This window comes from Aspergillus affinis, assembly GCF_023601865.1.
Source record: "Aspergillus affinis strain CMG 70 chromosome Unknown NODE_56_length_205077_cov_90_699902, whole genome shotgun sequence".
Taxonomy (NCBI): Eukaryota; Fungi; Ascomycota; class Eurotiomycetes; order Eurotiales; family Aspergillaceae; genus Aspergillus; species Aspergillus affinis.
In genome coordinates this window covers 72,922-86,667 of record NW_026515837.1, presented here as the reverse complement: position 1 = coordinate 86,667, position 13,746 = coordinate 72,922, and the positions used below count along the sequence as shown (strand labels likewise).

General features: G+C 50.3%; 5 protein-coding genes across 5 annotated transcripts; 1 reads left to right on the top strand and 4 right to left on the bottom strand.

Moving 5' to 3' along the window:
- Positions 1 to 733: 733 nt before the first annotated feature.
- On the top strand, positions 734 to 1,711 carry KD926_008505 (oxidoreductase, short-chain dehydrogenase/reductase family; the record flags this gene model as incomplete). The annotated part of the gene is made up of 4 exons (XM_053101237.1): positions 734 to 783; positions 832 to 1,337; positions 1,386 to 1,422; positions 1,471 to 1,711. 4 exons carry the CDS (start codon positions 734 to 736, stop codon positions 1,709 to 1,711), a joined length of 834 nt encoding a protein of 277 aa, XP_052955163.1.
- Positions 1,712 to 1,897: 186 nt separating this feature from the next.
- Positions 1,898 to 5,160, bottom strand: KD926_008504 (MFS general substrate transporter; the record flags this gene model as incomplete). The annotated part of the gene is made up of 6 exons (XM_053101236.1): positions 1,898 to 2,061; positions 2,121 to 2,634; positions 2,687 to 3,416; positions 3,764 to 3,780; positions 3,846 to 4,712; positions 4,777 to 5,160. 6 exons carry the CDS (start codon positions 5,158 to 5,160, stop codon positions 1,898 to 1,900), a joined length of 2,676 nt encoding a protein of 891 aa, XP_052955162.1.
- A 496-nt stretch (positions 5,161 to 5,656) lies between these two features.
- KD926_008503 (putative transporter) lies at positions 5,657 to 7,378 on the bottom strand (the record flags this gene model as incomplete). Its single annotated transcript, XM_053101235.1, has 2 exons — positions 5,657 to 6,812; positions 6,864 to 7,378. The coding sequence occupies 2 exons, from the start codon at positions 7,376 to 7,378 to the stop codon at positions 5,657 to 5,659; spliced, it is 1,671 nt and encodes a 556-aa protein (XP_052955161.1).
- Positions 7,379 to 7,983: 605 nt separating this feature from the next.
- KD926_008502 (putative Melibiase subfamily) lies at positions 7,984 to 10,137 on the bottom strand (the record flags this gene model as incomplete). The annotated part of the gene is made up of 1 exon (XM_053101234.1): positions 7,984 to 10,137. The coding sequence occupies one exon, from the start codon at positions 10,135 to 10,137 to the stop codon at positions 7,984 to 7,986; it is 2,154 nt and encodes a 717-aa protein (XP_052955160.1).
- Positions 10,138 to 10,627: 490 nt separating this feature from the next.
- KD926_008501 (aromatic amino acid ammonia-lyase) lies at positions 10,628 to 12,860 on the bottom strand (the record flags this gene model as incomplete). The annotated part of the gene is made up of 3 exons (XM_053101233.1): positions 10,628 to 12,489; positions 12,543 to 12,649; positions 12,721 to 12,860. 3 exons carry the CDS (start codon positions 12,858 to 12,860, stop codon positions 10,628 to 10,630), a joined length of 2,109 nt encoding a protein of 702 aa, XP_052955159.1.
- Positions 12,861 to 13,746: the final 886 nt, after the last annotated feature.

Below are 13,746 nucleotides of genomic sequence, written 5' to 3'. Positions count from 1 at the left end.
AATGGGCTCTTTCTCCTATGCCCTCCGAGAGCTGGTGTTGGCCTTCTTTTGAGCCGCCTAAAGTGTGAAGATTAACGGTCTGTGAATGTATTCGCCCGTCTGGCTAATGGCCTTACGAACCAGGCATCCTGAAGCATCCCAAGACCACCTGGTCTAACACAGCTTTCTTAAATTTACACTGCGTAGTTTCGCTCAAGGCATTATAGACATAATCTAAACAGTCCCCATTGAAGCCAATATACAGTAACAGTGGTCCTGGTAACCCAAACCCAAACCCGATTCAAAATTCGCGCACTCCATCCACTGTAGCGAATGTCTCCTGAAGATTCCACAGAAACAGGAACATCATCGCGACCCCCACCGTACTTTCAAGCTTTCCATGGGAGCTTGCAGCTACCCCGCGGTCGACCTCTGAAACCGAACCCCACAGCGCGGTCCGGGACCGCGCGGTCGATCTTATCAACTCAATGCTTGTCCGCGCTTATCGGGCCCGCGCTCAACCAAACCGAGGTCGGATTGGTGTTTGGTAATGGGGAAACTCAATGATGGTCGCAGCTTAACCGCGTGGTGGGATGCAGGGGAGGGTCATATGAACGATAGCAATGGTGGGGTTATAAAGTGCATTTGTTTTCGTCAGTGAAGACATTAATTTGATTAGGATTCCCGATTTATCTCTGCCCACACAATCGACATAACATACCATCTTTTTCATTCCACACAAGAACATCGCACAATGGTTGGAAGACTCGCTGGAAAGAACGCCCTCGTCACCGGTGCCGCCGGGTGTGTATTTCCGACCCCGCTGCTAAGCAATTGTGCTAACGAATTCAGTGGCATCGGTCTCGAAACCACGATCCTCATGCTGCGCGAAGGCGCCTTCGTCCTCATGACCGACATCAGTGCCCCTGGCCTCGAAAAAGCCCTCTCGAAAGTGAACCAGGCCGTCCCGGAACACGATGGAAAGGTGGAATTCCGCGTGGTTGATGTTTCCAAGGAGGCAGAGGTGGAGGCGGCCGTCGCACATCTGGACGCATGGGGTGGTTTGGATGTGATATTCAACAACGCTGGCATCATGCACGCGAAGGACGGTGACTCGGAAGAAACTCCTGAGAGCATTTGGAATTTGACCATGGACATCAACGTCAAGGGCGTGTGGTATGGATCCAAGCATGCCATCAAGAGTTTGCGGAGACACGGGAAGAAGAAGGGCAGTGTGATCAACACTGCCAGCATGGTCGCCCTGGTGGGCGCCGCAACTCCGCAGTTGGCCTACACTGCCAGCAAGGGTGCGGTTTTGGCCATGACTCGCGAGCTGGCAATTGTGCATGCGCGGGAAGGTGAGTTGGTTCTCTCATGTCTGCAACGACCAGTACTAAGATGACCAGGTTTCCGTTTCAATTCCCTGTGTCCTGCACCTCTCAAGTAAGTTTTGCTCATCCCAATTCATTGCTTCTCATCTAACCGTTGCAGCACCCCCATGTTGCAGGATTGGCTTGGAGAGGACAAGGAGAAGCGATTCCGCCGTGAGGTTCACTTCCCCTCCGGTCGCTTTGGTGAAGCCATTGAGCAAGCCCATGCCGTCATCTTCCTGGCTAGCGACGAAAGCAGCTTCGTCAATGCGGCCGATTTTGTGGTTGACGGTGGCTTGACCAAGGCATACGTGACTCCGGAGGGACCCGCAACTGAGGCCCCCAAGAACCTAGGCCAATAAATGTTCTTGCAGGGGTTCTAGCGAGGGTGATGAGATGCCGGGGAGGACGCACGAATGATGACCGTATTGTATGATTAAAATAGCCATGATTCACTTTATGCAAATGAGATCCATATTTGATATTTTTGCATCGCTCGGCATATGTTCCATGGTCCAGCTTCGTCGAGAGGCATCTGCCACATATGTTCAAGTAATAGAAGCGTTCGATGCATATTCCCTAGACCAAATGTGTTCACCATTGTAGTTAGCCGGTTCCGTAGATCCACTTGATGCTCTTCTTGAGATAGGCAGGATCCTATCACGGCGATAGGCCAGCAGAGCCCAGAATTGATTCGCACAGTGGCCGAGAGCTGGTTCAAGTACAACATTCCTTCAGTAATAGCGGTGTTCATCAACCCTTGGTGCATACCTCTCTCAGTCCGCGAGAATGAGCTCAAGGCTGTGTATAGGTAGAGAAGCATGGCCTGTTGGAAGATGCGGCCCGCCAGAAATACCTCGGGAGTGACGGTGGGGTAAGGTGACCATTGCAAAATTTGCGTTTGTAGTGAGCCATACATGGCGATCTCGTCTGCTGACGGCATGGTTGGTTGTGCATCGTACATCATCCACTGTCTGCCCAAGTCAAATATACAAGGAATTAAAAGCAGCAGTTCCAACCAGCAGCCACAGAGATTGCCGAGGTATTGAGAGTCAAGCAGCTGGCGAGCTCGGTGCTCCAACTCAAAATTCAGCAAAAGTTGATGGCTGACCCTGGCATCGATAGATATCATGCTAACTGCTGCCGTATAAGTGTAATATTCAATAACGAAATCTTTCAGTTCTTTAGGCACGGCTGCGTCGCTAAGGGATAAAAAGCGCGTCAAAAGCGTGTTGGCGGCGGATAGATGATCAAAGATCGTGCCATTGATATCTCCTTTAGCCGTCTAGCAAAGTATGGTCAGCCGAGGTTCTTTACCGGTCGCACATGGTGCATACCTCTGTAAAACACATGACAAGAGCCCCCACAGTCAACATTAATGAGTTGGATTCCTTGCCATTGATGAATTCGTTGACACCTTTGCGGAACAACTGCAAGGCTTTCGTATAGTGGCTCTGAGCAATTTCATCGGAATCATTTCGGCTTCTGAATGCACGATGAGCAGCACTTTGCGTGAGAACGAGCTGTAGAAGAAGGTCACTGGTGAAAGCAAGCGGAACGATTTGTACTAGAAATGGATTGACGGGAGTTGACCCATTGGCCATGCACTCAGCCGTGGTCGCTAGATAGTGGCTCAGTAATTGAAAGGATTCCTGGCTGTAGCCCGGAAGCATTGATAGGCTTCGAGGCACTAGGCCCCCAACGGCCAAAGTAGAAAGGTCCGATGCTGAGCTATCCCTTCTCGGGGCAATCTGTTCAGGGGAGACATGCTCTTCGATCCGTAAGGCAGCAGGCTCGGCGGAGTCGGAGGTGCACGACAGTTGGGCGGGAGAATCGGCAGATGATGGAGATTCCAAGGAGCCAACTGAGTCGCGATGTACTCCCTCTGACACTGGGCTCGATGGTTGGTCCTCGAGTCTGTGTTGATTCGTGGTCGTAGTATCTGGGTCATTTGTTGCTGCAGCCGATGAATTCTGGGGTACACTGGATGGCCATTGGCAGGAGAGTTTATTGCGGACACATCCTCCGCAGGATGGCCTGACCTCATCGCATTTTTTCTTGCGGCGTCTGCAACTCCAGCATCCAGTTCTGACCCGAACAATGGGATCGGTGCGTAATTTTCGAACCGGAGGCATCTGAATAACCGAGTACTACTTGAGTACAGCAGTAGTTACGGGCGTTGCCACCGGGAAGATGAACGGGGGAGAAGGCAGCGTGTGGTGGAGCCGGTCACGAGTGATAAGTGCCCGCTTTCTTATCTTTCTTCTCTCTCTCTCTCTCTCTCTCTACATTCTACAACCATCTTCATGATCATCTTAACTTTTAATTTCATTCAGTTCACTCATTTAAATCATCAAAATAGCCATCCCCGGTATTATCTATCCATCCACAGATTACCCGATTCGATGTCTTACCTCCAACTGGCAAGACTCTGGGTCATTAATTACACACGACCGTGCAAGAACAACTTCCGAGGCTGAAGCCATCCAAAGAAACTCGGAAAGCTAGCCAGTGCATCTTCCGATCCATATACTCCTCCTGTTCTTGGGCCGCCTTTCGTTCAATCTCATAGAATTTCCACGAGCGCAAGATCCAAAGACTCAGGGCGCCCAAAACAAACATGCATGCAATATATACCTGGGTATTCAAGTAGCCAGAGCTGGCCACCAGGCTGAGTGCCGCGGGCTCAGCGACGGTGGTTGGAATAACCAGAGTAAGGCAGATCATGGAAAATGACGTTAGAAGACGGCTCAGCCCGACCACCTTGGCTGTCACGGGCGTTATCGTTCCCCAGAATGTTCCACTGACCATTCCTGATAAAATGGCGAATATTAGCAAGGACGCATACGACTGTGCTGGGATCCAGATGGCAAAACAGAAGACAACGCAAAAGGCTGCCATGAACGTTGAAACCGTGATTCTGCCGAAAGTGTCGCTGATATAGCCGGTCAGAGGCCGTCCGATTGCTAGCCCAAGGTTCAGGATTGCACCTGCTACCGATCCCTGCTGTGAATTTAACCCGATTGAGGACGCGTAATATGGCAATGAGTAGATCAAAGCAATGAATCCCAGCTCTGTGCTGACTCCCCACACGATCATCAGACAGACTTGGAAATTGAGATCGCGGATATTGAACGTGCGCTCAGCGATGGCAGCCTGAGATTGCTTGCGGTCCTTCAGTAACAAGGAGCACGCCAGATTGGATCCTAGCGCGCAGAATGCCAGGATCTTGTAAGTAATCTGCCAGCCCATGGTTTCGGTTGTAAGACCACCAATCCCAGAGCCGGAGGCAGCAATGCCGATACAAAAGCTCCTCTTAGTTGAGAACCAAGGAGGAAGAATGGCCGAAGCCAAAGCATACCCCTTGAGACAAAAACAATTGCCATATCTTTGTGGCATACGATGCACTGAAAAGAGATACAAAGACCAGTGCTGTGCCAAACAGCAGTGTCATTGTGGTTCCGACCGCTTTGTATGTCTTGGTCACGATGGGTCCAATCAATAAGCACTGGGAGATGGACAATCCACCAATAAATGCATAATCCAGATGACCGGCACCGGGGAATGTTGAGTTGGACAGAAAATAGGCAAGGATCACTCCCCATGCACTGTTCACGCCCCAGGTGTGCACAGTGATCATGAACACGCAGAATGTGCACACCCAGCCATACCCACCATCAGGTGGGATGACTTCGAAGGCATCTACATTGTAGTTTCCTTCAATGCTTCTCTGATCTCGCTCGGTAGTGGGAGTTTGGAAGGGATCATTGCCTTGCCGAGAAGTGGTTCTTTCGAGGTCGACACCATTCATGATCAGGCCCAGCCAAAATGAAGATTGACAATAAAGCTTTGGATATCTCAATCTTTGTGAGACGAATACAATTTAAATAAGTGTGAAGACGAGTGAAGTGAGGTGGGGTGGAAAATGAAGTCATTCTGGGTCTGTCTTGTGTGCGCAATCATTATTGGATCGTTGACCAGAACGACTCAAGACTGCCCTAAAATATTGGACCCTGGCGATCAATCAGCCCTGAGGGCCTCCGGAGTACACCCGACATGTTTATCACGACAAATGTGAAATTCATTTTTGCCGTTGCTGGCGAGGATCTCAATTCGAAAGACGATTTATGTTTTGCACAGTCGAACTAGCCTATTGCTAGTCAACCACGGACCGAGTCCGAGCTTTTCGAACGACTTGCAAACCCTACACAAAGGGTTATAATGATCAGCCAACCTTATACTCCACAATGTACATTATTGAAGCGCATCTCAAAAACCAGAAGATGAGCTTTCGGAGATTGAAAAGGCTATGTGGTAAGACCTGTCTTCTCTTCAGGTGGACCTTTTCTTGCCCGGTCTTTGATCGCCACATTCTCCGCGTACGCGTCGACGTGATAACTCCCAAAGTTTTTGGTGGACACCCCGGCCGCGAACATAATGTCTAGTTCCTCAAAAGTCCGCCCTTTGGTCTCGGTGAGACGGAAGTAACCCCAGACAAACGTGAGGAAAGCAAAAACGAACCAAAAGAAGCCCGTTTTGCCTCTCCAATTCCATGCGACCGGGTTCATCATGTATGGTTCAATGACATTGGCCACCACAACGGTAATGTAATAAGCATTGCGGGCCACGCAAATCGTCTTCGATCGCAATCGCGTCGATGAGACTTCTGATGGTATAGACCAACCCATTGGTCCCACGGTCATTGAGAAAGTAAACAACCAAACGATGCAGAGAGCAGACTGTGCCCAGACAAGGTTGTTGTTATCCTTCGGAAGTGCCAAGAAACCGATGATGAGAAGATATAATGACATCAGTCCCATGCCAGTCAAGTACATGGGTCGACGACCAAACAACTTCATAAGAAACCAGGAGAGGATTGTCCCTACAAACGCAACCGCCGTGCCACCCAGTCCGAGCTTGTATGCATCCGAAGGAGTCATTCCCGCTTGTTCGAAGAAATATGTGCCTGTGTACGCGAATTGGATGCCGGCTAGCACCTGTCCGGCAAAGGTCATGCAAGCGATTTCCGTGCGTCGCAGATTGCTTCCTTTGAAGCAATCCCAGTACGAGCTGCCAGCCTCAATTTCCCGTTCGATGCTGTCTGTATGGATCATCATGGCGACTATTTGTCGAGGATTAGCTCTCTCTGACCTGCTGGTCAGGCGATGGACCGTTTTCTGAGCAGCTTCATATTTTCCATGGCGCACCTGCCACCAGGGTGATTCCGGCATAAGGACGGCTACTAAAAACAACGGTATCGGCCAGATCCATTGTACGGCATACGGAATACGATACGACCATTGGTCATCTCGACTAACCAGACTTTGAAGCACACCGGCGCTGATGAACTGGCCGATAGCGAAGCACATATTGATGTAGGCAGTCAAGTATGATCGCAGTGTCATGGGCAGTAACTCCGACGAGTATGCCGGTCCGATTGTCGCAAAAATGCCCCACGGTATGCTATCGAAATACTGTCAGAATATCATCTAGTAAATGAAAGTTCACACTCACCCGCAAAGAACTTGCCCAGCCACTTGAAGGCCCAAGGACTTGCCAAAGAAGGATACAAAGATGAAGCCGCACATGAGCACCTGCGCCCCCATGAAGACTTTCTTAAACCCATAGTACTTAACCAGGTACCCGTTCAGAAACGCCCCGACGATGCAACCAACATTGCTGCCGGCTCCTAAAGCCGACTGCCACGCCTGGGGCACCTGATACCCATCAACATGCTCGATGCCAAATTGTTTCTGGAAAGCGGGATACCCGTAGAAGCTGCCAATGAGATTGGTGTCATATCCTTCCATGATGATTGACATGGAGATGGTGAGTGACCAGATCACCGCCCAGGGATAAGATCGTAAGGCCTGCCGAACAGTCATATTGTGTTCATTGATGTTTGCCGCCTTCGCTTCGTCCACGCTCATCTGCCATGCAGCAGGTTTCTCGGCACATTGGGTGTCTTCGTTGGAGTTTTGTGCCTCCAGGTGAGCGGATGACGTCTTATCGGCTTTTGACTTCTCCATTTTCAATCGGTTGATCGAACTATTTCTGGGTAAGTAACGGAATACAACTGTCAATGACAACATCATGTACCTTTCGTCGAGATCAATATACACTGATCTTCTCAAATACTACCCAACAAGGTATGTTTTCGTGGACCCACGCTGGGTTATATACCAACAACACACCGCTCAGAGCAACAAACACAGACCAATAGATAAGCACGGCATCAAATCCTCGAGAATTTGAGTCAACCCCTTGCGTCCCTATCTCTGCAAGGGACAACGGTGAGCTCATGACCCAAATGATCCTACCTCGCCATCTGCAGTCTGAAAGACATTTGATGCCAACAGACCAATAGACGAATCTAGAGAAACGAGGGTCTAGAAAGCAAACTTGATGTGACCGGTGGAGTGAGGCTACCAGTTCACATATTCTTAGTAAAATATTCATCTAACGATCCTATACCTCGCAGTAATAATACTCAATGCGGAACAGAAACACTCCTGACTCAAGTACTTAGCATTGAACGTGTTTTTCAAGTCCCTGTGCCTGAATGGGGGATTTCCGTCTACATTAAAAATAAACGGCCATTTGACAGCAACTAGCGTGTGAAGAAGCAGCAAACTCAAGACACAGTGACTTTCAGTAGTCGAGCCGCCACCCTGGAAGGAATATAGACCTTGAGAGATCCCTCGGGGCTCTTCCATGATGTTTCAACGGGGATGGAAGTCGGGTAGAGCAACTGTACACTGGCTTTGCTGCCACGGAACGCCACAAGGGGGAGTTCGACTGACTCAGGCCCCCCTCGCCTCCAAATAGAAATGTAAAAGTGGCCTGCATCTTGCCCTTCCGGTGTTTGAGCTGCCATACCCAGCGCGACCCAATCATCGTGCCAGTGAGGAAGACCAAGAGGCCAGAATGCAGTGGCTGCTTTCAGATCAGATCGGATCTTTCGATAAACATCCATGCCTTCTTTGATCAGGGCAAACTGATGAGGATGAAGACGATCTAATCGTCCACTGAGATGAATACGGCCGAGCAAACTGTTCACGACAGTCATTGCGTTGATTTCATCATCCCATTCGGGTTGAGGATACGCCCACACGGCCCCCTGTTCGGGGGTCACGGCCGTTGGAAGGGCCGCGGCAATAGCAGCATAACGATCCGGGTCTTGCTGGTCACTGGTGGATTGGAGAGCGTGAACGGCTAACATGGCATAGTCCATGCGCTGAGCACCGCTGGAGCAGTTTTCGATTACAAGCTTTGGATACTTGTCGTGCAACTCGCTAACCCATTGTAGATAGGCCCTATTGTGCTCTAATTGACCCGATCCAGGGTTGGAGCAACGGACATCAGTGCCCTGCGTGACTTCGATGTTGTAGTCGAATTTGAAGTACCCGACTCCATAGTCCGTTACGAGGCGATGTATAATATCGCTCATGTGGTCTCGCACGACCTTTTGGCGGTAGTCGAGTTGGTACCGTCCCTTTTCAACAATGCGCTGGCCGTCTCGTCGGAAGAAAGCGTGTTCGGGGAGCTGCTGGGCAACAACGCTTCGGACTCCGACTACTTCTGGCTCTATCCAGAGACCCGGGGTTAGACCTCGTGCTTTCAATCGGGACAGAAGCTCCTTGAATCCCATAGGAAACCGTTTCTTCGAAGGCTCCCACAGCCCGACATCGTCCCACCATCCCGAATCATCGGCGTACCAACCGGCGTCGATCACAAAATACTCAGCTCCGGCCTCGACTACAGGGTCAACGAGAGCCAGGATCTTCTGATCTGTAGGGTCACCCATGAGACAGTTCATATAGTCGTTGAATATGATTGGCAATCGCTCGTGGTCGTCGTGTTGCCGCCTCATTTCCCGCCTGTACCGCGTCATCTCAGCGAATGCCTTCTCGTAGTTGTCCAAAACGTGACAGATTGCAACAGGTACCGTTGTGAACTCATGTTCTGGACATAGCCTTTCTCTCCAGCCGTGGTCCGTCTCGACAGGTCCGCCAGCTGCCACATAGACGCTGTCTTTCCAGTCCCCGATTTCCCACTGCCAGGACCCGTTGTTCTCCACCTGCCAAAGCCACGTTTCTGCGTCGTCAACCCGCTTCAATAGGCCCATGGGTAAGTGGCCTTCTGTCGAGAAGCTTCCATGGTTAGAAATACTATAATGAGCTAGACTAGCCGCGTGTGCTTCAGGGCGGCCGTACACTCCGTAATCATCGATCCCGAGACTGGGTAGATCATATTCAATCCACTGAGCCTCTCGGAACCATGAATTATTAGCCACGGACAGCTTGTAATCGAACCACCACTTCTCAGAGCCTGTGGTTAATCCCCCAAGAACGAGCGAGCTGAGCTGAGTCACCACGATGTCCTGGTCGCCATCATTCCGAATCGTGGCTGTTGATGACAGAACCGGAACGGACTGGTATAGCTTAAGGTGGGAGGTGACAGTGACTTTGGAGACGTCGTCCGCAAGAACAACATCTAAGGTTTTGGTTCCCGCTTGCGTGCTGATATGATGCGATTGGTATTTCAGTCGTGTGCCCAAATAGGTTCCAATGAGGGACTTGGAGGATTTGTGTTTTATAGTGCCTTCGCCTGCAAGACGCACCTCCACTAGTGGAGCGAACGAATTGGAAAAGTATTTCGATGCTGAAGGGCGAGTCGAGCCGGGAACGGGGATGACTTCTTGGAGGAAGGCTGCTCCGTCTTCGTCAATGTGGACTTTGACGTGCAGAGCATCGCTCTGAAGCGAGATTGTTTTTGGGAGTGCCATATTTTGGCAGAGAATGGTGGAGTTATGGTGAAACTGTGTTGAGTGTTAGACTCGGTCTAGGTAGAGAAAGGGGGTTTGACTTACAAAGATCCCATCTTGAACCCCACTCGATAGGTAACATTGCTATCAGCGTGCATGGAGGAAAGGAGACGGTTGGTGGGAAAACAAGAGAAGGAGATCCTGGAGTGGAAATATTTCCCCGCATTCCTTTAGTTCCTGGTGACAAGACCTGCCATCCATGCGCTTTCCTAAACGATTCACTGATCCGTCAGCTGTGCCTCACTTTCCGTCTACCTTGCTACATCTACTCGGAATGAACAAGCGTCCAGGACGCGGTCAAAGCTAAAGCTCATTATTTCACAAATTAGCCACCCATACGAGATCACATGTCTAATTACGTGGAGAAGAAAAAAAAAAGGTGTGGCATCAAGAACAATCCCAGATCCAGCGAGGTGAAAACAGGCTTGGCCACTTTTCAAACAAACGAGTCCTAATCCTCCACGCGAGCGAGCAGTGCACCGAGAAGGATACCAGTCATATGATCCTTACGCAACGCCTCATAGATGATCGAGATCCAGGCTCCAATAGTCTTTTTCTCTCTTCCGTTGAGGGAATTCGCCACGTTCTCGTCGCACGACAGGTCCTCGATGATGCCTTGATGGAATGGGATACCCAGCTGACGCCGGATATACACATACACCAGCTTCGATCCAAGGCCCATGTAGTCATGGGTATTCGGCTCTTCACAGAACTCATCAAACACCTCCTTGTAAGTCAAGGCCAGATTGTGGGCCGCGAGTTCTCTCCACTGGTCGATTTTGACGAGACGGTTCACTTCGGGATAGCTAGTCGGAGGGATCCTGGCGAGCTCTCTCACCACTACGGGCAAGGAATTATCGACAACATAACGGCAACGCTGTCCGATGTCCAGGCGGGAGGTCACGGGCCAAGTAGTCTGAATGGAAACGGCAATCTGTTTGAACAGCCCCTCTATTTCATCTGCGGAGAGAAAATCATTAAAAGCAAAATTCATTGCCCCAAGAAGAACCGAGTCCAGTTTCTCGTAAAAATTCAACTGCAGAACACGCAGGTCAAGGGCCTGGCACACCACATACAGGGAGCTTGCGGCCATCATGGAAACCAGATCAACCGCTTTCATAGTGTACCGTGCGGTCACAAAAGCCAGGGAGTTCACGGCTTGATTATGCATCTCGGCAGTCTGGACATGGGAGCTGACCGGGTTCGCGAGATAGGCCAATTCCGACATGTACGCAGCCATGTTGACATCGACTCCCTTCATAGTAAAGGACACACTGGGCTCATCAGCGGCCAGGTTGGTCGGCAGACCATTACTCAGACCAGGGTCTATCATCTCGGTACACTGTGCAAAAAGCAGTTTACCCAACATCTGCAGTGCCAAACGAGTCTTTTCCATCGCTGATGTCACCGAAGTAGCTTGGAAATTTCCGCCACAGTAGTATCTGGACGCCGAGCTGTCGATCAAGGGATTGTCGGTAGTGGAATTCAACTCTACATCGATCTGGCGATCGGCGAGCGCGAGGTCCTCCAGCTGGGGGCCAATCCATTGGGCAGCTGTTCTGATGGAATATCGATCCTGAATCAAACCGGCATATTTTGTCTGCATTGCTTCATCTCCCTTCACCAGGGAAGACCCCTGAAGCACGGCGAGGATGTTAGTGGCAGCCTCCATCTGGCCCTCGTGGGGACGGGTCAGATGAATGAATGGATGGAAGCTGTTCTTTGAGCCGGCGAGAGCCTCCACAGTAAGTGCTGTCACGACCTGGGACAGAACGGCAAGCTGATGGGCCTCATACAAGGCAAGACTAGCCAAGCCAGCAGCCGCCGCAGTTCCATTGACAAGTCCAAGCGCCTCCTTCGGACCTAGGGTGATTCCTGGGATTTTATGTGATTTGAGAGCTTGCTGTGCGGTAAGGAACCGATGGTCAGGGCTCTTGCCAACCTGCACAAATATTCCAGGGTTTCCTTCAGCAGCTCCAACAATGTAAGCGAGAGGCATCAGATCTCCGGAGGCCGAAATGGTACCGCGAAGAGGCACCACGGGGACTATTCTATGACGGATCAAGCGTAATATTGCCTTGATAGAAGCCACGGATACAGCCGAGTGACCTCTAGCGACAGAATTGCTGCGGACCAGCATGGTTGCTTTCACCCATTCAGGCGACATGGAATGGCTTTCCAGTGCAGACCCCTCATCCCCGATGTCACCCTCTGTTAAGATACCACTCTGAAGGAACTGCAAGAGGGATTTCTGCAACGTGAATACTTGGGTAGTTCGCGAGTCCGCGCTTCCTCCGAAGCCGGTGTTGACCCCTGCATCTATCAGTGACGGCCTCATCGTTACATGGAAAGATTTAATATCTTACCATAAATGAATTCTCCATGGGCCAAACGGTCAGTCAAAACGCTGACGCTTCTGTTGATGCTCGCGATTCTCTCAGGGTCCTTCGTGAGATGAGGACGGCAGCCAGATCTGATCCCAGCGTTTGTTAATTTCTATGATCTTTCCACAAAGTAAGGCAACAGAGCATGCACTGAACTCACTTGGCAACTGCGACCACGTCGGCAATGGTCAGGCTGTCTCCATCAATGTTCACTTTTCCAGTTTGATTGTTGACCTGCAATTTTTCCCAGCGAGCTTTAGCCACTTCCAGATGACTCTGAAACTGGTTGTAGCTGAACATCGTGGCAGTTGAGAGATGCAAAGAGTAAAGAGAAGGACAAAGAGGTATAGTAAGAGCGGCGTCAACAAAGGAGAGGTCTCTGCGGCCTCTTTGCGGACGGTGTGGGCAGGAGAAGGTCTTCTCGCTTAAGTGAGGAGGGGACCTGCACGCGTGGATGTTGTTGCAAGTCACTGGGCTTTAGGGCGCGTCTGGGGCTCACAGCTGCTCTTTCGGGGCTGGCTACACCCGCCACCTTCTCACTCACCACGGTGGATGACACAGTTCAGCTGTTACTGGAGATGCGGATTCACGCTTCATTTGCTCCACTTTGTTGGGTGTCTGCAGCAGTGGTCTGTTACAGCATTTGAATTCCTTATAGGTTTGTAATGACAAATCTACATCGGAACAACCCAATATGCATCTAGGACTGCGGTATCTACCGATTACCTTGAGTACAATCACAACCTTGTGACTTTTAGCACATTTCCCACTGAGTGTCGGACTATTCCGTGACTTGTCATGAAAAACCTTCTGTCAGCCCTTTAATCTGCTGCCCAGCCTCACTTGGAAAGTCCACTTGTGTCCAGAGCTCTTGGGAAGACCTTGACTATAGGCTACATCACTCTCTTCTACACTTGCTTTTTACCTAAGGTAAAGCGTGCTTTGGATCTGCAGGTTTCTGACGTCATGATCACAGGGTCAATCTCAATTTTCATGGGGATTCCCACAAACTTACTACCCTTGTTTGTATACCGATATAGAACAATGTACCCACTAGGTGCATCTTTTCAAATCTGCATGCCTAGCTGTCCGATCTCCACGAATTAGATAATCCATTCGAAATACTTGCTCCTAGCCCAGAATATTTTATCTGTTTAATATAGATACCTCTTTGTATAGTTTTGTC